Raw genomic sequence first — 13,780 nt, forward strand, 5'->3', positions numbered from 1 at the left:
AATTATTAGATAAAAATATAAATAATGGATAATGCGTATACGTTTTGACATATTTTTATCGGAATTAAAAGACGATAAAGTATAACCAATGAAAAGTTATAATCATACGATTGTTGAAAATTGATCGATCATAACGAAGAATAAATATTGTTACGTTCAACAAAACGTAGATAATAATTCAAAACGTTGAAATACGTTTAATATTTAATATATTTATTGACCCGACGACGGCGTTAACGCTCGCATAATTTCATCCACGAGTAGAAGAGATCGTAGTGATCTCTCGAAGAGGATGTCCAAGTTATTCGACGATCGGTCTCTATAGATATAACGAACCATGGAGGGTAGGTTCACTCGCCATCACTAATTACTTTAGTTATTCCCCTTTAACCCTCGGCGTTTTCTCTTAAACCCACCCTCGTCATAAACTGTAGTGAAAGCTCGAGAAGGCTACCGAGTGAAACGGCACCTCAACTTCTCCTTCTGCTCCGCCCCATTCTCTTCGACTATCGCAAAGTGCGGATTCTAGCCCGCACCGCCACCCACAAATTCTCCCCAACCCTCCTCAACTCCCACCTCCTTGGAATCCTCCCCCCTTTCCCTCTCCCCTCCTAGAAAAGCTTTATTATTATCATGCCGCCCGTAGACCGCATGTCTTTAATTAAAACTGAGAAAAGATTCACAGATCATGTGCGTTAGAGAGCTCGATAACTCAATAAAAATTTTTTCTCCAATGATTTACTTTTCATTATTCAAGATTTTTTCCTCAGATCATTCACGAAATAAATAAAAAGGGAAGCAATGTAAATTTTCTTTATGTCGAATCTATCAACGAAGGTTCAAGCCTTTTGAAAAACATGAAAATGAATATATATATATATATATATATATATATATATATATATATATATATATATATTTTCTTTTCTTTATATATAAAGAAAAGAAAATAGATTATCCGACACGTAGGCGACGAAGTGAAATTCGACAATTTTCTTTTTATATCGAACAAAATCGCAAGACGTCAAAATTCACTTTTCTCGAAGGAACTAAACGACAGATTTCTCGTATCTACGTGTGTGTAATATGTAATATCCAAATGTGTGAATGTATGTTTGAGTGTGTATCTGTGTGCCTTCGTCCATGCGCGATCTTTAGGTTTTCTCGTAAAACCAGTAGCAAGAGTGGCTCTCGACCAATCAGGGTAAAGGCATGGCGCTCGAGGTGTGAATTATACATGAGGATATATTCCCTCGCGTCACCCTCTTTCCTCTTCTCTATCGCCATTCACTCCTTTACCGGTTACCAGAGGCTTCCCTTGTCCTTGTTTGAGCGAGCTTATAGCCAGTAGTTACGCACACGTAGCGTCGAACGGGCCTTGGCGAACGTCGTCGAATTTTTCTCTTTTTTTTTCCTTTTTTTCTCTTTTTTTCCCCTTTTTGTTTCTTTTTTTCCTTTTTTTCTCATTTTTTTTCTGTCGTCGAAAATTCTCGAGAAGACCAATCAAAATATTTTTTGCTGAGAAAAAATTTTCATAAGCGATTCGCACATCCGACGGGAGGAATAAATACGATTTTTGAAGAAAAATTTCGTCCCTGTTTCTAACTTTAATATTTTACACGTTACCATCAAAATTTCTCATTCGCAAACGTTAACGTGGACCACACGCTCGGCGGCTACGGGCGGCGAAGTACGCTCATGAAATCAAATGAAACTAACTCACAGCGCTATTTCCCGGTACCGTTTAGTTTCATTAGCGCCGCCACAGCCGAACCAAGCTGGTAACACCAGGAACAACGACATTGGGACGTTCGTGTGTTGCTCGACGAGCGAGTGAGCACGCGCGCGCACGTTTGCACTCGCTCGTTCTGCTGCTCGGTCGTACGTGTTGTAGATAGGTAGATAGGTAGGTAGGTAGGTAGGTAGGTACGTGTGCAACTAATGAACTGGCATCGCCCGATTAACCCCAAACCGAGAGTGTATTATGTGCCTAACTCTACGTGCATCTACTCGATGTTCCTCTTTGTGTTGATACGTATATACATACGTGCTACTACCGTCAATGAAACGGATAGATAGATATCCGTCCTGGCGCAAATCGTTCGAACGAAATAACGCTAAATTAATAATCAATTTTTACAATGATTTCAACTAATAATGAATTAAAATAAAATTATCCTTAAAAAAATTTTCTCACCTGGGAATCCTTAAGGCCGAGCTTTTCCGCTAGCTTCTTGCGATCGGGTTTGCTGATATACTTTTGTATTTGGAACCTTTTCTCGAGGCCGCGTCTTTGAAGATCCGAGAAAACCGCTCTTCTCATCATGCCTCTTCGTGGCTTTCCACGAGCGTTCGTCGCCCAAGGAAAGACCAATCCTGTCCCAGCGAAATCACCGAGGCCACCTTGAATGGCACCAGGAAATGCAGCTCCACCACCTGGTGCCGCCGGATGATGAGTACCGGTACCAGAATTTGCGACTGAATAAGAGAAATAAGAATTGTCCGATCAAAACGATTGGTCCAGACTCGTTTCTTCGAGTTAACGTACAAGTAGATATATTTCGAGTTGGTATAAGGAGAAGGAAAAAATGGCGTAGAATAGAATTGAAGTTCATCGATCGCTTGTCGAAACCCGTGCCCGATAGCAATTGAATCAAAGTCATCTAATAACGAACGGCCAATTGAATCTCCAGATCGTATCTGCGCGATATTGCCAAGCTGAGCATGATGGTATTATCTGCACCGATGATATTTGCACGCACTTGTTGCATGCGTGCATTTCGCTTGTGGCGGTGCATGTACATAATATGGTAGTGCTTTCACTACACTTCATATGCACTCCATGTCCCATACGAGCCTACCTATAACAAGATATTCGATAAACTCGTGCCCCAGCACGTACCCGTGCGCGTTTATACGCTCGGCGTTCTCTGCACCGCATGCGGAAGTTTCGCTTTTATATGCTCATCGAAAACCCGTTTCCGTCTAGCGCACGGTGTGCGGCGTCTGTTCATTAACTTTTTCGACCTGGCAAAGCTGAAAATGACGCGAACCACGAGCTTTCTTTCTATTTCGACGTTTCACTCTCGACGGATGAATTTCATACTGAAATAAATAAATAAACAAAAATAAATAAACAGAAAAAAGAGAGAGAGAGAGAGAGAAAAGAATAGGAAAAAAAGAAAAAAAAAATAGAAAAAAACCTCTCGGACTCACCGGTTAAATACGGGCCTCTGTAAAATAATTGTTGTAGAGTGTGATGAGCGTTTGGAGGCAAATGACGTTGTGGTGGTTGATGACTTGGCCTGTGATAAGGATGATATGCAGCAGGTCTCGCTATAGGCTTGGCTATGTTGTATCCTGCTGAATTTTGTAAATTTTGCAGAAAGGCGGGTATCGCTTCCGGTGGCAATCCTTGAAAGTTCTCTGTTGAAAAATACGAATGATCAGTGATAAAAAAAATCAATTAAATCAAAGAAGATAGGAAATATACGTTCGCATTACGGTACGTTTAACATGATCCCTCGGAACATTTCGAGAACCTGGATTATCGTGCGGTAGAACGCCTAAGTCGGTGTATTCCTTGCGACGCATAATTCGAGCTGACACCCCCGAGTAAACCCTCCTGACGGCTCCGGGCAAATCCCGACTTCCTGTTGACGCACGCTTCAACACCTCCGACGGAGTAAATAATACTACGTTTCTGTTCCGTACTGTTATACGTAGAATAACCGTCTACCATCGGGGTGTTGATATCTTTTTAAATGTTACACGTTTTGAATTAATAATAGGTGTACGTAATTATTGTTGCTGTTTTTCTTTTCTTTTTTCGTTGATAAAAAAAAAATTATAAGAAAAAGGGAGTAAACAAAAGAAGAAGATAAAAAATCTTTGAATTATGATCATCGATAAAATGACCTATCCTTTGGCATGAGGGATCCATCTACTTACGATTTTTATTGTAATATATGTATGTATATCTATATACTTTTTTCTATTCTCTTCTTCGTATGACCACGCCCAAGAAAAGGAACGCGTTTGAGAAAAAAAAAAAAGAAAAAAAAAAAAAGAAGGAAAAAAATTGACGTGTTCAAAAATAATAAAATAATGGGGATTCCTTGCTTAGGATTTAGAAGAAATGCGGAGAAAAAACGAAAAGGGCGGTTCGTTGCGAAAAAAGGAGGAAATATAGAAAAGAGAGAAATGGTAGTAGGAAGCTTTGCCTTGCGCGTTTGAACAGACAATACCCTGACAATGGCCCATACACGAGGTCCCATTGTGCCTGTAGACCCCATAAAATACTCATCGCCTTTTATCGTTGTTTTCGTAGCCGGCCAATGAGAGAAGCTTTCCGGCAACTTAGAGTTCTGACGGCGGACTAATAACGGCTTAACCTCCAACGGAAACACTGAATGGGAAGACTTTTTTTTTAACCCGCCACTCCCCCTTTGAGATGGTCTTCACATCAAGGCCTACTTTTCCACCCCTTACAACTATCTAGCTCTCTCTCTCTCTCTCTCTCTCTCACTCTCTCTCCCCTTTTCTCTCTGCTTATTCTTTGTGAGATTAAAACTCTGGTTCGTAAAGTCTAGAAACTCCGAAACGACTCGCGTGTGTTATTACAGTTGTAATATCCTCTCTTTATATACGGGAGGCTTAAGGACCCTCCTTTTTTCTTTTTTTACTTGCCCCCTCCACACATATACCTATATATATTTCTATCTTTGTCTCTCTACCTATCTATCTCCACCTACCGCATACGGTATATAACATATCGGTGGTTATTCTAAGGGATTAAGGTTTTTGATGCATTATTAACTAGATACCATTGCAGGTTTTCCCTGTGAATAGGAAGCTAAAGACAGAGAGAGAGAGATAGAGAGACAAAGAGAGAGAGAGAGAGATAGAGAGAGATAGAGAGAGAAAGAGAAAGAGAGAGAGAGAGAGAGAGAGAGAGAGAGACATATGCGCACGTTGGGATATGCAAGTGAGGAAGGGATCTGTGGAATGAATTCAACGTAGGTCGTTTCAATATGATCTCTGTTTATTTAACACGCATGGTTAACTAACTGATTTCCTGCTATATAATTTCGTGCTCGCCTCGGTTAGAGAGCATCCTCTTGATTAATCGTCCGTGCAAGAACATCTTGTTTTTCTAAAGAATTCTTTAAGGGTCGCATGAATTTAGAACGAGGGATGAAAATCGAGAGATGACGAAGATTTCGTGATTTCTTTCTCTCTTTTTCTTTATGTCTCTCCTTCTCTTCCTCCCTCTCTCTCTTTCTCTCTCTCTCTCTCTCTCTCTCTCATTCGTTTATTCCTTTTCTCTTCTTTTTTCATCTCTTCTACGTACTTAACCGAAACACAACGTTTCTATCGTTCGCGTGTACCTGAGTTTAATTTAAAAAAAACCGATAGGCAGCCACGTCGCGTAGCCATCAGTCGCATAAAACAAACTAAATCGGGAGACAGAGAAAGAGAGAAAGAGAAAGGAAACAAAGCAAAGAGAAAATATATACGTATATCTCGGAGTCGAGTCTCCGCGCTCTCTCTCTATCGCGATTTATAACGAATCCCGTCACGTCGACACATTCGATATCGGAAAATATCAATAATCGCTGTATGTAGCAAAAACATGAACAGACAGAAGGACAAAGAGCGAACCGAGAATGGGAGTGAGAGAAAGAGAGAGAGAGAGAGAGAGAGAGAGAGAGAGAGAGAGAGAGAGAGAGACAGAGAGGGAAAGGCAAGCTAGTAGGAGTGACAGAGAAAGGATCGGTAAATCGTCCAACGACCAGTGAAAATGGTATTCGAAATTCAACGTCGCTCTCTCGTCACTCCTCCTCCTCCTCCACCTCCACCTCTTCCTCATCCTCTTCCACCCTCTAACCGTCCTCTTCTATCGTAACATCCCACCGGGAGAGCGGCCACCACCCATCCGGCCATTCGACGACGCGTGTACCCCGGCACGCACTCTCGTTTCGTCGATGAATTTCGAGTTTGTTGCCAATCACTTTTTCGCGCAATTATTTCACTACGTTTCGACATGACGTACAATTGGTTGGCGAGGGTGCAAGGGGGTGCCGGTCGGTCCGACCTCGCGAGGGGGGTGGTTACCATGGCGGGCGAACGAGGAGAGATGAGATGAGAGGAGAAAGGGGCCGAGGAAGAGGGGGAGGGCAGGTGAAGCTGGAAGTGGAAGTGGAGCGAGAGGTGAGGAGAAGGGATGTAACACATGCACGTGGCACGGTCAATGCATCCACTATATCCCGACAAATGCATGAAATCCCACCCTCCGTATCGGCTTCTACCTCACCCCTTTCCCTTTCCTCCCCCTACTCCCTCCACCACCTCCTCCTCCACCTCTTCCTCCTCTTCCTCCTCCTCCGATTTAGCCACGAACATCCTCGCGGTCCTCACGGCGCATGCATGCAATTCGCTGATGTTAAATGCAACATTCAACCCCCCTGCCTATCTCTGTCTGTACACCCCCTCTCATTCTCTCCCCCCTTCTCTCTCTACCTATCTATCTATCTATCTATCTCTTGCTCGCTCGTTCTTCCAACCCAACCTCTCTATCTTCCTCCCTCTTTACCGATCGTGACGCCTCGTGCAGCGTGCCGTGCCGTACCTGCTACGTCTGTATCCGCTACGTTTATCGCGCCGCGGGTGGACTTCATCGACGGTGTGTCAATCACGGAATGGTACAGATGGAATGGAGGAACAAAAAAAAGGACGAGCCGGGCGAGGATCGCAATGACGGGATGGCCGAGTTCACCGAACGAACTAAACTCATGATTCCTATGTACCACCTCTGGTATGCTTTTTTTCTTCTTTTTTCTTTTTTTTTTTGCTCCTTTCTTTTTTCTTTTCTTTCTCCTTTTCCTTTTTATTTTTTTTGTTTTTCTTCTCCTTTCACCAGAAAAATTATTTCCCAAAGAAAAGAACGCCACAATCTCGTTCGTTAATAAAAGACTTTCGTTATGATACTTAAAACAGCTATCGGAGATCCGTCGGACGATTAATACGCGTCATTAACATTATTACGAGTTCTATAACGTCATACTTATCACGAATGATCGGGAGAAATTGAAAAGCGGATAATGTAATCGCAGCGCCAGGTATGTACCTTGGGCTATCGAAAATGAATTGGCTGTCGAAAGATGTACAACGTTAAACGATTTATTAATGACATCATGCCGATATCTCGAAACTTTTGTACCATTTATTTCAATTCCTTATCGTTTAGGGCGTCGGTTATAAACCGCATAACCCGATGATAGGTTAACGCGTAAAACGATTTAAAGTGTAATAACGAAGCAAGCCTGTTAATGGTCCGACAATTATCAAAGGTTATCAATATAGTGACCGGTTCGTCGGCAGTTGAAAGGAAACGCGATAAGAGCGGCCGGCAATACATCATTGGATTCTACCGCTTGTCTAATATTATAGGCACCAATCGTAAGGGCTTAATATTGGGGTGAAGGTAAGTGGCCGACCAGCTGACGCCCTTGCTCCACCCTGCACGCACGCTGCGACTCGTCTTGAGGGTGTGCGGATGAGATTTAGGGACCGCCGACAGAAGTCTGCTCGCGACACTGATTTGTGGTGAGCTTTGTTTCAACACTCTAAATTCTATCCGACGAGTAAGGAAAAGTTTCATCTCACGACGAGCGACGGTAGAATGTTTATTCTTTTATTGTCAATGAGAGTACACGTGTTTCTTGTGAACGTCGTTTCGAAGATGTAAGTTTGAAGGAGAAAAAGAGAGAAAGAGAGAGAGAGAGAGAGAGAGAGAGAGCGAGAGGGCTAGAGAAAGAGAGTTAAAAAGGGAAGAAGAACGGGATCTAATTCGTTTTAACGATGCTAGAGATCATTTTCCGAAGACGTTAATATCGTACATCGAAGAGAAAACATTTACCAGGATGCGGTCTCCTATCGTGATTGCCACCGAGTATCGCGTTGACGCTGAACTTGAGCTGCGGCTTCTCCTTCTCCTGTATAGTTCTACAGGCAGGTCCCAAGCATTGCTCGTCGCCGCAGGAACAGGCGGTCGTCCTCTCGCCTATCCTGTCGAGTCCACGCTCGCTGCTCACCGAGGCCTCCCTCTCCCCGTGAATCGTCATATCGTCGGACGTGTGCATGACGTTTCTGCATCCAAGGTCGTAGCGCCTGTCCGCATGGATAGAGGAAGGGACACGTTCGCCAGTGAGAATTCCCGAATCATCCCGATCCCTCTCGCCGTGAAGACCACCGTCCATCTCCGTAGAGACACGATCCTCATCGGCATTCGAGTTGCACGAGTCCATCGCCGAGTTCGATCGATTCTCGATCCTCTCGTTGCAGAGTCTCTCCATCGCGCACAGACGCTCAACGACATTATTGTGAGACTCTCTCTCGCTCTCAACGTCGACGTACGCGTTCTGACCTCTCTCCAGAGGTCCTTCCTTCCCACGAAGGAATTGCATCCTCTCGTCCCGTTGAATTTGACGATCCAATCTACCACTACTATTACTACTACTACTACTACTACCACCACCACCACCACCAACAACGACACCGTTGTTATTCGCTCGCTGATGATCCCTGCAATCCATCATCTGGCCAGATCGATCAATTCCTCGTGATCCAACTATCGATGATCTTTGTTGTTCCGAGTGTTCTTGACTTACACTCGGTGGTGTTGGAGACAATCTCTCTCTACCGATTCGTAGATTAGCCTCGCATTCTCTCTCCCGCTGTCGTGCTACCAAACTAGCCGCCCAGTTCAAGGTCAGACTAGTCAAGTCCGTCCCTGACGAGGCCTTACTTTGGAGGAGATTCTCCATCAAGAAGGGCGAGGTCATTGCACTTTGCTGCAGATTCTTCAGCATCGCCGCTGACGAGGGGAACATAGCACGGCTCCCTTGCTCCACTCTCTCTTTCTCTCTCTCTTTCTCTCTTTTTCTTTCTCTCTCTTCCTTCTTACGTTCCTTTTCTTTCTTCTCCTTTGCTCGAATGATTATCGAGGACCCATTAAACCATCCTCTTTGAGATCTCGTACATTTCTACTTCGTCAAGATTGAAGGATACACATTCTTTTCTCTTTTTCTCTCTGTCTATTTATTTATTTATTTTTTTTTAATAATATCAACGAATCATATTCGCAATACCGAAAAAAAAATGATCGTTTTACATCCGCGACGCTACGCGATTTCTGATATTGAAAAAGAGAGATATTAATCCGCCATTCTGTATAAATTAAAAAAAATGATCATGAACAATATTTCTCTTCTTTAACTTCCTCGCTCGTGGAAAACCATTGAAAATTTTGTCTCACTCACTCTCGTACTCACACGAGATATAAGAAAAATAAATAAGACGACACAAGCACCATTATCAATTTAAAATTACGGAACGAAAAGGAAAAAGAAAAGAAAAAAAAAAAGAAATACTCTTAGCGTGGTCGATCGTATAGAGGAACGCGAATGCGAGCGGGTAGAGAAACGTGCGATTTCGGCAGCGGAATGTCAACTGACGTGCGCTTGAGAACAGAGAAGGGGGGTTAGTGTGGCAGCGCGCAACGTGCGAGCGTGCGACCCTCGAATGAAGGCCCACAAAGCAGCATATAGTTGGCACTCGAGATCCCATCCTCCCTCCCTTTCCCGGAGACACCCCTCCTACCTTTACCACGGCCGGGAGTAAACGAAGAAGGGAGAGAGCGAAGGGGTGGTGGTTGCTCCGACGCCTCCTTCCTTCATCACCCCTCTCTCTCTCTCTCTCTCTCTCTCTCTCTCTTTTTTTCTCTATAACCCCCCACTAAAGCACCTTTTTCGCTCTTAGGTGAGATAATACAGACTATAAGCCGAGCAATTCGGGGTTTGGCTCGCTCGGTAATGCCGTAATAAAATCATACTCCCATCAAACGGTGCTGCTGCGTTCACCCCCCCCCCCTTCCCCACCACAATTGAGAAAAAGAGAAAGAGAAAGAGAAGGAGAAAGAGAGAGAAAGAGAAAGAGGGAGATAGAAAGAGAGAAGAAGATGAAGACGAAAGGGAGGCGTTTCGATAGGGAAAGAAAGAGACGATGGTAGAGTAGTACAGATGATGGTGGTGGAAGTTTCTACACCAAAGAAGGCAGGAAAAAAGCTCCGGAGATTCGCATTCCTTTGGTAGCAACGATTGGATTTTATTTGACGAAGCCGCCCCACGAATCGTCCAATCGCTCGCTTCGACGTTATTCCCCGGCCACGCCCACTTACCCCTCTGCGATACTTCTATCTCTCTCTCTCCTTCTGTCTGTCTATCTTTCTCTCTCTGTCTGTCTCTCTTTCCCTCTTTCTTTCTCTCTCTCTCTCTCTCTCTCCCTCTCGAGGTCGAATGGTAGGGGACGTCGAGCAGCTCACTCTACACCCTTATCAACTTTATTATCTCTCACCACTACGCATGCACGTCTTCCGGAGTCTCGTGTTTCTCTACTTAGGAGCGCAAGTAGTGAGGGCCAGTATCGCGCGCGGCATGACTTATTCACCGGTGTAATTGCACACTTCCGATCGTCCGTGCCCGTTCTCCGTTGCCTCGAGTTTGCAAGTTGCTATAACGACGACGACGACGACGACGACGACAGCGACGGCGAGCGACGGCGAAGGCGACGACGACGATGATGATGATGGTAATAATAATAATAATAATAGTAATAACTATAATCGAGACCAGCCACTTCGGCGATCGGCCAATAATAACGCCTATAAGATTATTAGGAAGCTGTTAACTTACATGTAGAGTTAATAATGATAATAATCATTACGATAATCGTCATAACGAGAGAGAAAAACTTTTTTATTTTATAGTTCACCGGCGATTTTTTTGTTTCTTGTTTTTCTTTTCCTCTTTTTCTCTTTCTTTCAACTATTTTCTTTTTTTTCTTTTTCTTTTTCTTTCTTTTTTTTTTTTATTAAGGCGAGTTTAAAATAAAAATCTATAAAATCTCGATCCATTAAAATTTTAAAGAGAGACAGTAAAAAATATTTAACTCCTTTATTTCAGGAGAATATCACTGTATCGTACATTTCGTGATATTAAGAGAAGACGCACATGGCAGATAAATAGATAAATAGATAGATAGATAAATAGATGGTTAGATGGATAGATACATAGGACGAGGAGAATTCGTTGAAGGTGTACGGCGGCAATGCGCGTCCGGCGGAAATGTCGGTAGGGTTAATTAAATTAACGAGCGGCATACCGGTACTCAGGTCGGATTCGACGAACGCACGCGTATGCATATACGTATAGTATCGTAAGTGAGGGTGGGGATGGAGGAGTGCAGAGATGGAGTGGAGGGTTGGTTAAGTACATACATAATATATACATCCATACTATGCAGTTATATGATACCAGGCCAATGCCTAATACAGGATGACTAGTAACAAAGTTCTCTCGATATGCAATTAACGAGGTAGGTACATACGTAAACTTGCGCATTATATGAGCGCACATATAACCGTCGAACGATCGAGGAATAAAGTCAGGGAGCGAGAATGGAGGAGAGGTTGAAAGAACGGCAAGTAGAAGGGGTTGGGGTATGGATGGGTGGGGGTATGGATGGGTGGGTGTAGGTGGGGTGCTGATTCGTCAAGGGGTAAAAAAGAGAGAAAATCGTCGCGCGGTGCGTTTAAGTGGACTCGCCGTCTATTAGCGGGAAGAGAGGGAAGAAAGAGGAAGAGGAAGAGAAAGAGAGAGAGAGAAGAATAGAGAGAAGGAGAGAGAGAGAAAGAGAGAGGGTAGTTTTTCTTACACGCTTTTCCACCCTCTAAAACGTCGGCCAGCACCGACATCCTCGACGCCACGTGGTAGTGGAGGGTAGTGGTAGCCAACGAGAGCATAGCACGGGCCACCCTACCCTTCTCGATTCCACCTCCACTATGGCATTCCACAGCCACGCCTACCCTTCGAAATCACCTCTACCTCGTCGACGTCACGACTTATCACCCTCTCAGCGACGTTCGAACCAACCGGTGGGGGTGCTGGCTGTTCCTAGCTATACCCCTGCTAATAGTAAAGGTGGTGGTGGTGGTGGTGGTGGTGATGGTGGTGGTGGTGGTGGTGGAGACGGTGATGGTTAAAGCGAGGAGTGCCGAAGGCTTGCTCGTAGAAAGAAAGAAAAAAAAAATAAAAAAGAAAAAAATCATGAAATGAACATCGGAAGGGAATCCTCGAATTATTATAGGAGATTCTATTATATGTTTATTACTCTGCCCGCTCCATCGATTAAAGAAAAAAAAGGGATGCCTTTTATCGATGCTATACGTTTTTAATGTTTTCTCGAATAATTTCATATGAATCTCTTTTTGTAAATCAGATTTTTCATGTAACTTTATTCTTCGAATTTATATTATGGTCAAATGTTTGTGATAATAAAAAAAAAGTATGAAGAGAAAAAGTAAGAAAGAAAAAAGAAAGAAAAAAGAAAGAAAAAGAAAAAGAATAAATAAAGCAAGAAAGGAAAAAAAAGAATTTATTTTTTATTTTCTTACACAAGTTTCATTAGATTACAGTTGAACGTATAATAGAGAGGATAAGTATAAACGGTACAAGAAAGGTAGACAATATTTTCTATTCCTTTTACACCGATATCACCCTTATTTGCATCCTTGTACCTCCCTTGCCTGTGCTTTAAACTTATTTGCGGTCCACGATCTCCGAATAATGCTAATGAAGATACCGTCTGTTAGAAACTGATATTTTCACTTGTAAGCTGCTCCGCGAAAACATTATTTGGAGACAATGATTACTTCAAATGTAGTAGAGGATTCATCGTGGAATTTCGATGATTTTCTACGGTTTACGAACTCGTTTGCTTTCATTGATGCTAGCTAGAGAAAGATATCTACGAGAAAGTGAACGCGTTACGCTCCCGAAGGATAATAGCGGGGGTGGCAAAGTAATAATATTATTCTGATAGGGGGCAGTTATGAGCATATGACGCCACGGTATTATGTCTCTTATCCTATGACGCTGCTGTATCTATCTATATATACTATATGCTATAGTATATATATATATATATTTTTTTTTGTTCTTTTTTCTTTTTTCTTCTTTCTATTATATCGACTATAATCGTTGTGCGAAGAAATACAGCTATGCGTGTGTTACGCCGAATGAGACGAATCAGCCGTTAAAAATCGGCTTTATTACTTGCCACAGATTTTCTCAATGATCTGACATTATATAAGAATACTTTTCCCTTTTCCAATTCGTATATCAATTTTTCGTGAGTTTATCTATAAACAAAAGTATCATAAGGATTTTAATACTTTAAAGAGGGAAATAAATAATATCGACGATAATTACTCGCAAAATTATTATATTAGACACGAGATGTTTAAGCTAAAAAAAGAAAAAGAACAAAAAAAAAAAGAAAAGAAAAAGAAAAAAAGAAAAAGAAAAAGTGAAAAAGAAAAAGAAAGAAGAAAAAGAAGAGAGAGAAGAGCATCGTTTCGAATGGCAGATCATTCTTTTTTCCTTATCAACAGATCGTAACAGTTCGGGTAAGAACAATCGAAGTAGCAAAGCGCGAAAACGATTGTAGCTTCGTGCGAGAAAGACGTATCGAGTAAGTTATTATATAGTTGGGTGGGTATATAAATTGTCACCTAGCAGTCGCACGTAGGGGCTGCTGTCGCTACGAGTTCGAGATTGCTTTGTTTGGTATAAAGAACGACGGAGGAGAGGGAGAGACTCGAAGCAGAGGCGGATAATAAAGGAGAACGGAAGAAGAAGGGTGAGAGGGGAAGGGGGAG

General features: G+C 42.7%; 1 protein-coding gene across 2 annotated transcripts in view; it reads right to left on the minus strand.

The window, feature by feature from the left end:
- The window catches only part of Dbx (homeobox protein Dbx), an 18,531-nt gene extending 9,637 nt beyond the window's left edge, over positions 1-8,894 (minus strand). Inside the window, exons 1-4 of one of the 2 annotated variants that reach the window (XM_085658302.1) lie at positions 8,578-8,894; positions 7,922-8,523; positions 3,217-3,426; positions 2,198-2,478 (exon numbers count right to left, since the gene is read on the minus strand). In XM_085658302.1, the coding sequence (XP_085514428.1) occupies positions 2,198-2,478; positions 3,217-3,426; positions 7,922-8,523; positions 8,578-8,894 (1,410 nt within the window). Of the gene's footprint in view, positions 1-2,197; positions 2,479-3,216; positions 3,427-7,921 lie in introns of both variants that reach the window. The other variant, XM_035863164.2, reaches the window with a different exon arrangement.
- Positions 8,895-13,780: the final 4,886 nt, after the last annotated feature.

The sequence above is a fragment of the Vespa mandarinia genome, chromosome 7 (genome assembly GCF_050613455.1).
Source record: "Vespa mandarinia isolate Hongniang chromosome 7, ASM5061345v1, whole genome shotgun sequence".
Classification (NCBI taxonomy): domain Eukaryota; kingdom Metazoa; phylum Arthropoda; class Insecta; order Hymenoptera; family Vespidae; genus Vespa; species Vespa mandarinia.